The sequence below is a fragment of the Prionailurus bengalensis genome, chromosome D1, assembly GCF_016509475.1.
Source record: "Prionailurus bengalensis isolate Pbe53 chromosome D1, Fcat_Pben_1.1_paternal_pri, whole genome shotgun sequence".
Taxonomy (NCBI): Eukaryota; Metazoa; Chordata; class Mammalia; order Carnivora; family Felidae; genus Prionailurus; species Prionailurus bengalensis.
This window is the reverse complement of record NC_057346.1, coordinates 1,633,112-1,648,567: the sequence shown is the minus strand read 5'-3', so window position 1 is coordinate 1,648,567 and position 15,456 is coordinate 1,633,112. Positions and strand designations below refer to the sequence as shown.

The window sequence follows — 15,456 nt, the reverse complement described above, 5'->3', positions numbered from 1 at the left end:
TGATGTCTATTACTCAGGGAACTACGCTGCTCCTTTACACAAAACTAACTTTGTTTCCGAGTCAAAATAACACATTTTTTTCACTTGATTGTAGGTAAAATGATAAAAGGTAATGGAAGGTAACATAAAAAGACTGATAAAAATAGCAGTGAATGTTTATTGATCACTTTAAGAAACTATATGTGCAATAAAAGGAGTACAAAATCTACAATGCTAAATAGCTCTAAGTTCTAGACTTAAAGTTCTAGACTTTTTTATCTTTAGAGCACTCTCCAGGGTACCAACAGCTCTGCTCATCACAGTCAGGGCTTCCAGACCCCACCATTCCTCTGCTGGCAAACCTGCTCTGGCCAGCGGCTCCCGCTGAAGCTCTTCGTCTCTCTGTGCATCTGGTCCCAACAGAACAACAACAGGGGCGCCTGGGTGGCTCAGTCACTCAAGCATCCAACTCTTAATTTTAACTCAGGTCTTGATCTCGCAGCTCATGGGCTCGATCCCCATGTCAGGCTTTGTGCTGATGGCACAGAGCCCACTTGGGGTTCTCTTTCCCTCTCTCTGTCCCTTCCCTGCTTGTGCTCTTTCTGTCACTCTCTTGAAATAAACACGAAGGAAGGAAGGAAGGAAGGAAGGAAGGAAGGAAGGAAGGAAGGAAGGAAAGAAGGAAGAAAAAAAGGAAGGAAGAAGGAAGGAAGGGCAAACAACAGAAACACACCTCTTTACCAAGCACAAACATGGGAGCTACCTAACAAGCATGTGCTTTCAATCACTTCATTTGTGTAATCGACATCCGATAAAATGCTGAGCCTTAACCAGGAACGGGCATGTCGCTGAACTGTACAGCTAAGTGTGGGATAAGCCACGGGCCCCAACTGCAAGTTTGAAGACAATTGTGGAATGTGAAGATTACAGTTCAATATGATGCAATCCACCACTGTCTGGCATTCGCTGCACACCAGTCAGATGTCCCAGACAGTTTGCATCCAGTGCTCCAGGGCCAAGTAATCAACAGTCGTTCCATAAATGCATTAGTTTCAGGCTTACCTAAATCATCTTATAAAACAATCATCTCATACAACACATTTTGGGAGTGTGAGAGTCAAGAAGAAATTTTAATTCCACCTCTTGAAAAAACTCATCTTATACAAGTACCTGTTGAATACTAATGTTCCAAACACTATATGGTATAAAGCCATATTTTTAATAAACGGGCTTTGCAACATATAGTAAGATGAGTATCTGATAGACAGGAAAGTTGTGATTCTTTTTTTAAATTTTTTTTTTTTCAACGTTTATTTATTTTTGGGACAGAGAGAGACAGAGCATGAACGGGGGAGGGTCAGAGAGAGAGGGAGACACAGAATCGGAAACAGGCTCCAGGCTCTGAGCCATCAGCCCAGAGCCCGACGCGGGGCTCGAACTCACGGACCGCGAGATCGTGACCTGGCTGAAGTCAGACGCTTAACCGACTGCGCCACCCAGGCGCCCCAGGAAAGTTGTGATTCTAAGTCACACAGCTAGTAAATTGAGGAGCTCAGATTAATAGCCAGTCTTGTCGGCACACAGCCCGGCATGAGGTTCGATCTCATGAACCGCGAGATCATGGCCTGAGCCAAGTCAAGAGTCGGGCACTTAACCAACTGAGCCACTCAGGTGCCCTGTTATTTTTTAAGACACAAGAGGAGTTTCCTAAATGGCCAAAGTTTACCCTACAAATCGACTAATTTATTTTTGATACAAAGTTCATACAGTTAATTCTTTTTATTTTCATAATTGAAAAAGAATTACTTACCTCTACATTATTTGAAATTAAAACTTTATTTTTAAAAGGTACAACTTCTCCCTCTAAAGATTTCATTGCAGTTATATGTTTTGATTCTTCATCAAAGCACACGCTGTTAATACCTATAATATAAAAGAACAGTTGAAATGCACAAAGATTAAAGATATCATTATTAAACAAGACACATCATTACCACAGAATGCGTAATATACACCTGATAATATGCATTACGTATGACAATTATATTAATTCCCCTATACAACAGAACAGCTTCTCCTTACCAAAAATTGACAACAACCCAAATGCCCCCAAATGCCCGCCAGCCAGTGAACGAACAGCTGACACACTCCAACACTGGAAAACTACTCCACAATGAAAAGGAACAAAACGTACCTGCAGGGACCTCCCAACCATTCTAATGAGCACAACAGGCCAGACACAAACAGGTGCATAAGAACACACACTGGGCGCATGTGGGCTCAGTCAGTTAAGCATCTGACTCTTGGTTTTGGCCGAGGCCATGATCTCACGGTTTGTGAGTTCGAGCCCCACATAGGGCCCCATGCTGACAGTGCAGAACCTGCTTGGGATTCTCTCTCCCTCTCTGTCTGCCCCTCCCCGACTCACATGCATGTGTGCTCTCTCAAAATAAATAAATGAACATTAAAAAAAGAAAAGAACATATACTGCTAACTCCACTAACATGATACAAGAGACAAAAGAAAGAGGGAGGGCAAATGGGACTTCCCTCCCCCAGATTTGTACACTTTATTTAACAGTATACAACAAGAGCTTAAATACATTACCCAATTTTGATCTTAGGAAAAATCCTCTAAGTTATTCTTTCCAATTTAAAACAGGAAACAAGGGGCACCTTGGGGGCTCAGTCGGTTGAGCGTCCAACTTCAGCTCAGGTCATGATCTCACAGTTCGTGGGTTTGAGCCCCACATCGGGCTCTGTGCTGGCAGCTCAGAGCCTGGAGCCTGCTTCAGATTCTGTGTCTCCCTCTCTCTCTGCCCCTCCTCCGCTCATGCTCTGTCTCTCTCTCTCTCAAAAATTAATAAACATTTTAGAAAAATGACAGTAAGAGACGACACTGAGAGAGTGGAGGCAGAGTTTGGATGCAAGCCTGCTGATGCCAAGAGCTCTCTCCAAGCCTCCCACAGCCCAAATCACAGCTGAGATAAAGGACCTGAAAGCTTCACACATACACTGGTGAGTAAATGCTTCTGTGAAGCACCAGAAACTCAATACGTTAGGTTTTCACAGCTCTGCCCTCCCTGGGGCAACTTCTCTGCTCTGCGCTTGCAGCACGAAAGTGGCTCTGGACCACGACGGGCATGGCCGTGTTCCAATGAAACTCTACTTCCAACTGTCCGGCTGTGAGGGTGCCTGGGGGGCTCAGTCGGTTCGGCGTCCGACTTCGGCTCAGGTGATGATTTCATGGTGCATGGGTTCAAGCCTCGCATCAGGCTCTCTGTGGTCAGCGTAGAGCTTGAAGCCTGCTTCAGATCCTCTGCCCCCCACTCGAAAAGTAAGTAAACGTTACAAATAATAATGAGATAAAACAATACAATAAAATAAAATAAATCAGGCTGTGAGCCGGATTTGGCCTGTGGGCCTATAGTTCACTGATACCTAATCAGAAGTGAAGATCACGATGAAAGTTTTTTCTTGTTATTTTGAAAAACACAGCTCTCTTCCCCCAAATGGAATGCTTTGAGAAAATAATCATTATTTCTTTGGCAGACCTTCAGTAATCAATAACCTGCCTACAGTGACAACACTGCTGGAGCCCAGGGTCCCATCACCCTACGCCTATCACCAGGTAACCTCACCGAGTCCCACAGCTTAACCACTACCCGTGCACAGTGGACCCCTGACTGTCCACCCCCGTCCCAGACCTCTCTGCTCTCAGGAACCGCCTTCTGGGTGCCTCCACCTGGACGTCAGGCAGGAAACCTTCAGCTCGACAATGAAGAGGCACGTTCCCCATCACTCCCAGGCCTCCGCACGGCCAATTCCTTCTGCCCTCACACCTTTCTTCCAGCTAAGACCGACACCTTCTTCAGATCCACCCAGCCTTGAGACGCCGCAGATGTGAGCGACGGGTCCCACAGACGAGCCACAACAGCACATACCTGTCAGCTGCAGCCACGGCCATCGATCAGCCAACTCGTGAGGCTGCCTGTCCCATCAAAATATAAATCCCTCCCAAGGGCAGGACAGGCATTTTATTCAGTAGCCTACGTCAGAGCCTAACATTATGCCTGGAAGGTACGTGAAACGCAGGACCTGTTGAAGGAGTGTTGGCTCTTACCGGCGAACAGCTTTCTGAGGTGAGACTGAATCACTGACGGGCTAGTAGACTGGCCCAGGATCTCCAACAGGTCATCGTCACCGATGAAATAAAACCTTGGAAACGTTGAGCGTTTTTCCTGATAACGACAAAAAGAATAGCCTTATCTTTTCAAATAACTAATAAAGTACTTTACAACTTGTTACATAAATATTTTTAAAGAACATGCCTCTAAAAATTCATTCAATGATTTCTGACATCTTTGAAGCTGATCAAGTATGGTTAGCAGCGAATTTCTGATTCCTGCGTGAGTCGTTAATGTTGTGACTCTATTGTCTTTCTTGATGTCACTCATTATCGATCTACAAAAGGAAAAAAAGTTATTTTTACCTCCACTTTAACACTTTTTGACTGAAAGAGAAATATTGAGACATTTATTTTTTATCTACTTAAAATAAAATAGAGGTAACGCTACTATAAAAGCAAAACACCACTGTGTTTCTTCTAAGAAATGGCAAAAATTGGTGATGTCCCGTTACCATTTTTTAATTATTTTTTCTCCCATAAGGAAGCTCTACGTCCAACATGGGGCTCGAACTCATGACCCGGAGATCAAGAGTTGCATGCTCCACCGAATGAGCCCACCAGGTGCCCTCCATTACCATTCTTAACCTCCCATGTTGCAAATTCGCTTATTTCGTTCATTCTCTAAACAAATATTTAGCCCCATCTCATAAAGATAATGGTCCAGCGAGAAAGATATTAAATATTTTCTCAAATTATTTAAATAAAATATTGATATATACTAATGAGGAAAAGTACAAGGTATTTTAAAGCAGCTAACGGGGCAATCCCTAATCCACAGCTTCTGTGAGAAAGTGATTGAGGCTGAGTCTGCATGGTGAATAGAAAGAAGACATCAGTGAGCGGGAGGGGAGCACCTTCTGGCAAAGATCCTGGGAAGGGCTCGAAATGTTCGAGCAAGTCAAGGCTGGCGGGAACAGAGGGAACAGAGAACGCACAAGAGCAGGCTGCGGAAATGGACAAGGAGAGGCTATGCTCTATCCTCAGAACAACAGGAAACCTCTCTACACGTTTACTAAAGAATTCAAGGAAACGGGCCACAACAACTCTCCAGCACAAGACCACTCTGGCGGTCACACAAGAGGCTCACTGCTGAGGATGAGCACAAACCCAAGTGAGGCCACGGACCCAGGGAGTGATGACAAAAGTAGCTCAGAATAAAGGCAAACCAGGAGAGACATAAAGACATGAAGTAGGTCAGAATCAACAAATGCATTGACCTACTGGATTTGGAGGTACAGGGGGAGGTCAAATACCCCTATGATTCCACTCTGAGCAGTCAGTTATCGAGAAAGACACAGGGAAGAGGACCTGAGCTAAAGGGATAAGCTTGTGAACCTGCTTTTGGCACAGTGAGGGTGTCCACACCACTGGGGCTCAGGAGAGAAGGAGGGCTCGACAGGTGGACAAGGACGGAAGAGGGGATGAGACCGCCCATGGAGCGTGACACAGTCACAGGAGACGCGGCACCGAAAACCCGCCAGAGTGTCCACAGCTGGATGTTCAGAGAGGCCTGAGGACTAGAAACTAGAAGGGGACCCGGCCGGCCGGCCGGCCAGAAAACCACCTGCAGTACCCCAGAAGCCAAGGGAAAAAACTCTCCAACAAGAAATGCTTGATGCTTTTAAATACTAGTCAGAGATGAAGTAAAATGAGGCGTGAAAAATGCCCATCAAATTTACAACAGGAGAGTAATGTGTTACTTTTGGCTACAGTAGCTATATATTAGTACTATTATGATTCCTCTCCTACTGTAGTAACATTACTGTTAGTATCAGGTCACAAGGTAAAGACAGAGGTCAGATCAACACGGTTCAAGAAGCAAACGGCTGAATGAGAGAAAACAGCCCTTACAAGGATCCAAAAGAGAAAGAGGTTGAAGACACAGGTGACACTCATAACATAAAAGTAATCGGCTCGTGTTAAGCACTTCCCAACACGAATAAAAAGCTGCTGCGTGAGGGGCGCCTGGGTGGCGCAGTCGGTTAAGCGTCCGACTTCAGCCAGGTCACGATCTCGCGGTCCGTGAGTTCGAGCCCCGCGTCGGGCTCTGGGCTGATGGCTCAGAGCCTGGAGCCTGTTTCTGATTCCGTGTCTCCCTCTCTCTCTGCCCCTCCCCCGTTCATGCTCTGTCTCTCTCTGTCCCAAAAATAAAAATAAACGTTGAAAAAAAAAAATTAAAAAAAAAAAAAGCTGCTGCATGTGTCTGTGCCCCACGTAGCCGTGCTCACCGAAAATCTTCATCAACCCTGCTGAAGCGTGTCTGCTCTTTCGGCAATGCTCCACGGCCAAATATGGGCTCCAAATACACCCACTTCCTCTGAATATGGTTTAAATTCTGCAGGTATTCATCTAATTCTGCAAGCTTTCTTTCCCAAATGGACACTTTATCTTCAAATCCCTTATAATAAGGAGAATCCTTTAAGGACTGAAGAAGACATCTATTATCTCCAACTTGATTTACGATGTCTTTCCAGTCTTTAATCAGCTTGATAGTTCGACTCTGGCTGTCTTCATAATCAATCAATGTAAATACCGCTCCAACTCCCCAAAGATCAAGTTCACGTAAAGCTTCTCTGATCGTAACTTCACCTTGTGCCCGACTGTTTAAATCCTATTTAACATAAAATATTCATATTTATTATTTCCACATTAATTTTATAAATAAACCATACAATATTTATTCTATAACACAATATATTTTTATTTGGCTTTTCACAATAAAGGAAAAAATAAGTGAATATATTTTACATGTTATCCAAGAGAATTAATCACTAGCTAATGTATCAGGAGATATCAGATACAAAGTATCCAATCTCACATAGTCAAAGTATGATATTAAAGATCTGCCATAAGCTTTTTACTTCTAAAAAAAGAAAAATCAAGAATCCATTGCAAAACACAAAAACAGGCTTATTTAAAATTCTGCAGCCCTCAATAATGATACTGTAACTTAAATTTAACTTCTGAGGCAGCTGAAGTGGTTAGTAACCATCTTCCACAGCAACTGTACTTTATGATCTCACAATTACCTAACAGGCTCCAGGGTTCTGAACAAACACAAAGGTGAACATATTGAATAGGAAAAAAACAATGTGACATCAAGAGTCCTTTTATTTTTACATCAAACGGGCAGATCACAACACACAGAGTCTGCCACTTAAGACGGCCGAAGGCGGTACCATTTCTCCTTGTACCACAGACCTTTCCTAACCCTGATTTGCAAATTGGTTCTTGGTTTCGCTCCCTGGATTTTGCTATCTCTTAGCTTGTATTTATAATATACCCCATGATTTTAAATGTTATTTTATATAAAATGATTTGTATTTGTTTGCTTTTCGATTAAAGCTGACTCCCTTCTTTTTTTCAAAAAACAAATTTTTTCATGTTTATTTATTTTTGAGAGAGACATGGCACGAGTGGGGGAGGGGCAGAGACAGGGAGACACAGAATCTGAAGCAGCCTCAGGCTCTGAGCCATCAGCACAGAGCCCGATGTGGGGCTCAAACCCACAAACTGTGAGATCATGACCTGAGCCGAAGTCAGACGCTCACCCGACTGAGCCACCCAGGCGCCCTGAAGCTGACCCCCTTCTTAAACCAAGATTACTTTTTTTTATTTCATATTGTCTTCTTTCTCTCAAGGAAGGGGTTTACGCTGCTTCTATACTCCTATACAGATTCAGATGTGTTACTAAAGAAAGAATAATGGACTAGCGGAACATTGTCACTATATTAAGAGAAAAAAAAAAGTTTTGTTGTTTTTTTTTACATAAAACACAAAGCAAAACCATCTGTTAAGAAAGGTCATATTCATGAGATATTTATACAAGTGATTCTTACTTTAAGGTCTGAAGCTTTGGCAACAATTGTATCAGCTACTCTGAGCAGGTCACCAAACATTAATTTCTCCAGGCTAGTCCCCCGAGGAAGGCCAAGCAGACGAAAAAGGTCAAGCCAGTGATCTGGAGAAAGACACTCCCCTCTCACGTATTTCAAGATAGGAATTACGGTCTGTTAAAAGAGAAAAAGACACACGTACACACAAGAATATATGTCAAAATGCAAACTGTTATTTCTTTTAATGATTAGTTATAAAATTTTAATTATTATCTTATTTAACAAACTCGTAATCAAATTCTCAAACAGAATTGTGTATGATTTTTTATTAAACACTACTGTGGATACATGCAAACTTTCTGTTGTAGCTTGACAGATTTGAAGACATGACCTAAAATGTTTCTATCTTTATTATTTTAGGAAATAACCTATATCCTAAATATGCTAAATGACTCAGATCCTAAACTGCTCTAAGAGGTATAAACACTCCAATTTTTAACTTTAACCATAAATTTCTTAGTTCTAACTTTTCAAAAGAGTAGCAGAAAGATCAATAATTTCTATGGTTTACTCCATACCTCCTAGTTTGTTCATGTAACGGAGTCACTGAAAATCAGAAACTAAAAGTACAGCTCACTCAGCTGCATAAAAGACACGTGAAAGGTGCAAACCTCATTCTAAAATAGTAAAGTAAAACTATCTTACTTTGTATTTGTCAACTTCTGATTGTAATTTCACCGTCATAACCGAATGTTCTTCAACTTTTCTTAATCTGTCATGCCAATTCATCAAAAATTCTTCAAACAGATATGTCTTAGTCCTGTAAGAGACCAGGAATACACCTCAAAATGTACCTCCCAAAAAACACTACCAAATTATAAGAATCTAAATAGTGTTTATGAATCAAACCGAAAAGTAATCCAATCTTCATTGGCCATTTCCTCAAGCCTCTGCTGAAACTCTTCATAAAGGGCCCAAATTTGTGCACAGCTCTCAATGTCCTTGGAGATGCTATCTGCCAAAGACAAGCTGGGCTCTTCTAGGCCAAAATGATGGCAATCATCACTATGGAAACAAAGAGTGAAATATCATTAGATTTTTAAAAACTGTCAAATATCACTAAGTTTATTTAACTGCATTCCCTGTGTGTGTGTGTGTGTGCATATTTGATAGTGAAGGTAGACAGTGGGGGACTGCATAAGAATTTTACTTTAACTACTTAAGTATAACCTCTTTTAAATTCATAAATATGTATTTCTCCAAAGAAGTCAAAGTGGAATTGATAACATCTGTATTTTATGTCCGTCATACGTCATAAATGATAATAATGTAAGGATTCAGAATGACATATATCATGGACTGATAAAACATCGCATTAATATTAATACCCAAGGGTTAGATTCTAGAATATAAGATACCCTTCATCTAACTGGTACTAAACCCTTCACTCACCCATGAAGACCACTATCTTATGGAAGCATTTACCTAAGAGATGACACCTGAAACACTGCTTACTTAACCTTAATACTTGTAACATAAAGCAACAGGTTTTTTCCTTGGAAACCTCATATTATTGTTGTAGGTTCATTTTTCTTCTCTGGGTCTCTGAAAGCAATTTTCCATTAATTTTATAGGCCTCATTTTTAAATACAATGAAATCACAGAAAACAAGTGTTCCAACTCCCAATGTAACTTCTAAGTAAACTTAATTTTCTGTTCTGTTTCTAAGCCTAACCAGAAATTTGCTTCCTTTAACGTCCTTATAGACTCCACCCACAACTCCTAAGAAAGTAGTAGCATGAGCACTTAGAATTATCATTTTTAAAACTTCAGAAGTTTATATAGAAAAACATTAAGACAAACAGATACAAGAAAGCCTCTGGCCTAATACAGAGAAATATAAATCAAAATGTCTACTATCCATTTTAAAGAAAAAAACATACACCAGCTTTTTCCTTATGACTTCAAGATCATCAAATTCAATCTTTTTCTCTTTTATTGACTTGGCGCTTTTATCAAGAGTACTTTGTGGGCCAGTTTCAATAATATCGTCACCAGGCTTTAGTTGGTCCCAACGAGCTTTAAATTTTTCCAATTCTTGGTAATAGATCTGAAGACGCGACTGAACGTTCCCTTTCATCACTTCGATCTATGAGCCAAAAGAGTTTATGTAATTCAGTTTATAGTAAAATCTCACTTTATTTTCACATTTTATTTCTAACACATTTTAGGTAGAGGTGAAACACCACCAAAACAAATTTTTCAAAAGATTGTTTTCAATTACTGACTTCAAGTACAATAAAATTTTGATGTCAAAAACATAGAATCAGACTATAAATATTCAGTAACTAGAGATATACTGCCTGCATCATCATTAAAAACTCATTCGTGTCAGGGGCACTTGGGTGGCTCAGTTGGTTGAGCGTCCAACTTCGACTCAGGTCATGATCCCACAATCCATGAGTTCGAGCCCCCCATCGGGCTCTGTGCTGATAGCTTGGAGCCTGGAGCCTGCTTCAGATTTGGTCTCCTTCTCTCTCTGCCCCTTCCCATGCTCTCTCTCTCTCACTCTCTCTCTCTCTCTCTCACTCAAAAAATAAATAAAACATTAAAAAAAAAAAAAATCATTCATGTCATCAGCACCATCCACCACAACTATCAGCAAAGTTGATGTGATAAGACACGCTTGGCCAATCACCACCAGCTGTGCCACACCAGCAGGGAGCTGCATAACCGAGGAGGCATGTCCCAGTGTCCACGCAGAAGAGTACAACAGGTGTGTTTAACTACCAGGTGTCCCCTCAAAAGTCACCATACATAGCAGGCAAACATATTCACTCATAAGGAAAACCGAAAATACGATTACCTGAATTCTCCATATGGTAGGAAATAAAGACAAAGTACGGGAAATGATCATTTAAATAAAGCGTTTTACGGTACGGAAATACTGAGGGAGGCCAATTTCATGCACAATATAAAATTCCTACCTACCTGAGCTCCAATGGAATAAAGATAAGCCAGAATCTTCAGTGAGAAAAAAATCAAGTTTCCATGTTAACACAATGACTAAAAGGTTCTTACCTGATCTTTAATCATAAGTTGGTGACTTTCCATCATCAACTCAAATTTATCCCACTTAGCCTTCAGATTGCTAATTGTTTCCAAACCTCCACCTGCCACAGTTCGTAAAAGTCTGTTTTTATCTTCAGCTTCTTGGAATAAGGGCAAAATCTAAAGGTTGAAGAAATAACAACATAAAAAACAATCTATTTTATCAAATTTCTTGCAAGATTCCATTTATTTTAGGGGTGTCTGGGTGGCTCAGTCGGTTAAGCGTCCGACTCTTGATTTTAGCTCAGGTCATAGGCTCACAGTTCATTGGTTGGAGCCCATGCATCAGGCTCTATGCTGACAGCAAGAATCTGCTTGGGATTCTCTCTCTTCTTTTCTCCCTCCCTCTCTCTCTCAAAATAAATAAATAAACTTAAAAAAAAAAAAGTAAGTGGCACCTGGGTGGCTCAGTTGGTTAAGCATCTGACTGCAGCTCAGGTCATGATCTCATGGATTGTGAGTTCCAGCCCTGCCTCAGATGAGCATGGCCCCCCATCGGGTGAGCCCCACTTTTCTCTCTCCCTTGCTCTCTGCCCCTCGCTAACTTGTACTCTCTCTTTCTCCAAAAAATTAAAATAAAAAATAAGTAAAATTTTAAAAAAAGATTCTATTCTAACCTGTTCTTGTTTTTTTAAAAATCAAGGTTTCTGTTCTAAATAATTTGTTAAATTCCTGGACATGAAGTTCCTAATACTTACTTATTACTATATACAAATTCAACTATGGCACTCTACCAAAGAGGTTAAAAGGATCCTAAAGATGGTCACAAGGACTGAAGGAATCTGTGAGTCTGTAAAGACGATGCTCTAACTATTCCAGGTGAAGTTCTTATTAGAAATCTTCCATTCACAGGGAACTGTTAGAAGGAGGCTTCTCAAAGAATGAAGATTAGGGATTAGGTAAGAACAGAAATAAACTATTCCAGGAACAGAAGGAACAGTCACAAAGAAAGTATTTAAGAAAAGGACAACGGAGAAAGTGAAACTGAGTCATGATGTACTAGGAAGGCCAGAGAAGGCAGAAACGAAGAGTCAGGTTGTGGTTTCCACACGTGGACAGAACCCAGATTAGCCTGAGAAGTCAGTACAACAGACTCCCGGGCGGGGCCCTCCTGTCCTCCCCTGCAAGTCCACACGGCACCCGAGAGACATCACAGCCCGATTCTGTATGGCCCCTGCTGCTTCAAACCCGGCAGCGTGACTCCCCCGCACCCACGGGTCGGCCCCAGGCCCCTGACTGGGGCTCGAGTGACAGGGACTCTTCCTACCACCGCTGCCACTTCCCGCCTCGCGGGCGGAACAGCACAGCGTCTCTGTTTCTCCTCCTAGTTTCTACGAGGGTACCTTTTCTGTCTCTCCTCTCGCTTCACTCACAGGGTCCTCTGCCATCTCCTCTGACATCCCCACAGTAAATGCTGGGATGTCCTACCCTGCTCTGCACCCTCCATGGTCCGCCATCAACCACATGGTCTCATCCAATCCCCTGGCTTCACAGTTCATGCATGGAGAGATGACTTTTAAATTTATATCCAATTAATAAACATAGTCTCCACTCTGAAGTCCCTATTCCTCACTCAACTTCCGTCTGACGTCCCAACCCCCCACCACTTCCAGTCTCCAGACACCTTCCCCCTCCAGCCACCCACATTCCCAGGAAATGCTACCATCAGCTTTCCAGGGGCCCAAGCCCAGCAGCTCGGACACACATTTACTCCTCTCTAACCCTCGCTGTGGAATGCGCCACAAAAGCATATGATTTCACCTCTCAGCGAGCTTTATCATATGAAGTCTATGACGCAGGAAGGACACATCAAAGTTTCTCTTGTGATTTGAGTTATGTCTCTTGCTGCTTCTAAAGTTAGTTAAAACCATCCATAATATAATAACTCCATATGCAAGTGTGTGTGTACATGTGTGAACGTGTGTATTCCTAATTCAGCTCAAACCGCACCCTTCAGGTTACAACCCCGGAGGGAACAGCATGAATTACTAAATTTAGTCTGACTCAGATGTGCCACATCCTAGCAGACTGTACCTACTCCTGAATATTAACTCTCACTCAGACTGTTTCACTGCACCAACATAGCACCAGAGTCCAACCATGAGCTCAGTGATTGGGCCAGATTATGTGGACTTCCTTACAATACTGAAATTATATGATGTTTCTCAACGGTCACATAAAATTACCTGATTGAACCATTCCAGTCCAATAAAAATCAATCGATAACTTTACTTGGCAATGCTCACCTCTGGTTTCCGCTGTTGGAGCCTACTGTATTGCAAATTTGCATCGCCAATCTCTTCCACAGACTGGGGCATAACTGTTAAGACGTCCATAGCCTCGGTTACAAATGCATCAATTTCATGTAAGTGAGCTGAACAGGTAACAGTGACATAGAATGTTATTATCACTAAAAATATATCGCTGCATCATTTTAAAATCAAAGAGCATTGGAAGTACTCACCATATGGCATACGTTAAATCTTAAATTATTATTTGCTCACACAACAGAATTTTAAAATACAGAATAAGCAAAGAAATGCGCCATACAAGTTTAGTTGTTTTACGTTATACCTCAAAATTTTGACAAAGTTAAAATGTACTCATTCTTAGTATATTTTACTCAAAATTGGTAACCTTTCCCATCCTTTAGCTAATATGCTAAAGCATCCCAGTTTCATGGAAAAAGAAACAGTGCAGAATTTTGGAAAATCTTAGTAACTGAAAAGATGAGAAGAAATACACGATGGCAGAACCGCCTACCTTCCTCAGTACTACAGGCACCAAACTGATACTGGCGCATATTGTAAACAGCAAAACCGCCTCCACTTTTAGACTCTTAACAGTTGGGCATGGGCTTTCCCACGTTATGAAAATTGCCATTTGATGCACATTTCATTTCATGATACTTTCCAGCTTGGTCGATTTTAATCACTGGGATTCACATTTCATAACTATCAAAGTACATGCCTTTGTATATAACATTAAGTTAAAATGAAAATCAAAAAGCGTCTTTACCCTGGATGCACTTCTTCAAAGAAAGAACAAGCGTATCAAATAACTTCTGGATGAGATCATCAATCACAGTCTTCACGGGGTTACAATTAATATTTAAACAATCTACCTTGACCGCACTGAAAAATGCCAAATGACAGATTTTGACATGAGAAAGACTTATTAGAGGCAAAGAACCTCATTATAATGATTTTATATAATACATTTCAAAATAACTCAAAAAGTATTATTGTAATCTCTAAGCACATTCAGATTTCATTTAGTAAAATGTTTTCCACGTACTATCAAGAAGTTTTCATGAAACAATGATTGTGTTACAATACTAAAGTTTTTTATCACCCAGTGTATCAGTTTTTTAAAAGGACAGCACATTAAAAACTCCTAGAGTGTCAACATGAATATACGTAAACATTTACAAGCCCTGTATCTGTCACAGCATTTAATGTACTTATTTAAATATTTATTACAGAAATTCGCTATTCTGCTAAGTACAAACAACAGTGACAAGGGACAGAAAAGACAGAAGGCAAATAGAGACTGTTAAGGCACTAAGAAAACAACACGCCATCATTTTCTACCTATCAAATTAACAAAAATGTAATGAATTGCTAATTCATGTCTTCAGTTGTGTGAGCAAAGAGAACTCTCAGAAATTCGGATCAGAGCAGAAGACCATGCGGCTTTCACGGGGAGCAAGTGAGCCATGAACACCAGGCCACTTGTCTTAACTAACTTCACCTTGAGAATTTATCCCAAGGAAATTTTCAGAGCAGATGCCGATATTTTATATACAAGTATCTGCTTCAAAGCATTAATTATAATAGTGAAAAATTAGGAATAATTTGAATACAAAAATGGCTTATTATATATCCACACAATTAAAAAATCACATTTTTGAGGGCTAATAACAGGACAAAATACTAAAGATTAGTGTTAAATAAAAATACCAGGATATAGTAGGATCCAAATTTTTCAGTATATGTACTAATATGTCCATAACATGAAACATTAAGAAGAGTTCCCACACTCTAAAAAATTTATGAAACATTGTTTTAACTCAGAAAAAAAGGCATATGTTGTTAAGAATATTAATTCTTTGCACAATATCCTTAATGCAAATTGTCATATTCTAAGCAAACGTTGCACCAGACTTGCTCATCAGAAAAAATCTCATATTTATCTTAAATTCACAAAATTTTTAAAAAGCCTGGAAATTATGGTCACAAAGATCATTTAAAAAGCTACTAATCCTTTTGGAAACACAGATCCAGGTGACATTTTACAAAGTAAATTCTAGAGTTAAATACTCACTTTTACTATAAAAATC

The 15,456-nt window shown here is 40.6% G+C and overlaps 1 protein-coding gene across 9 annotated transcripts in view; it reads right to left on the bottom strand.

The window, feature by feature from the left end:
- The window catches only part of DYNC2H1 (dynein cytoplasmic 2 heavy chain 1), a 347,574-nt gene that overhangs the window by 293,024 nt on the left and 39,094 nt on the right, over positions 1-15,456 (bottom strand). For all 9 annotated transcript variants that reach the window (XM_043579193.1, XM_043579184.1, XM_043579187.1 and 6 more), the window contains exons 19-29: positions 14,133-14,248; positions 13,361-13,488; positions 11,085-11,234; positions 9,947-10,152; positions 8,913-9,068; positions 8,709-8,823; positions 8,007-8,177; positions 6,396-6,778; positions 4,310-4,442; positions 4,102-4,219; positions 1,790-1,902 (exon numbers count right to left, since the gene is read on the bottom strand). In XM_043579193.1, coding sequence (XP_043435128.1) covers positions 1,790-1,902; positions 4,102-4,219; positions 4,310-4,442; positions 6,396-6,778; positions 8,007-8,177; positions 8,709-8,823; positions 8,913-9,068; positions 9,947-10,152; positions 11,085-11,234; positions 13,361-13,488; positions 14,133-14,248 — 1,789 coding nt within the window. The remainder of the gene's footprint in view (positions 1-1,789; positions 1,903-4,101; positions 4,220-4,309; positions 4,443-6,395; positions 6,779-8,006; positions 8,178-8,708; positions 8,824-8,912; positions 9,069-9,946; positions 10,153-11,084; positions 11,235-13,360; positions 13,489-14,132; positions 14,249-15,456) is intronic.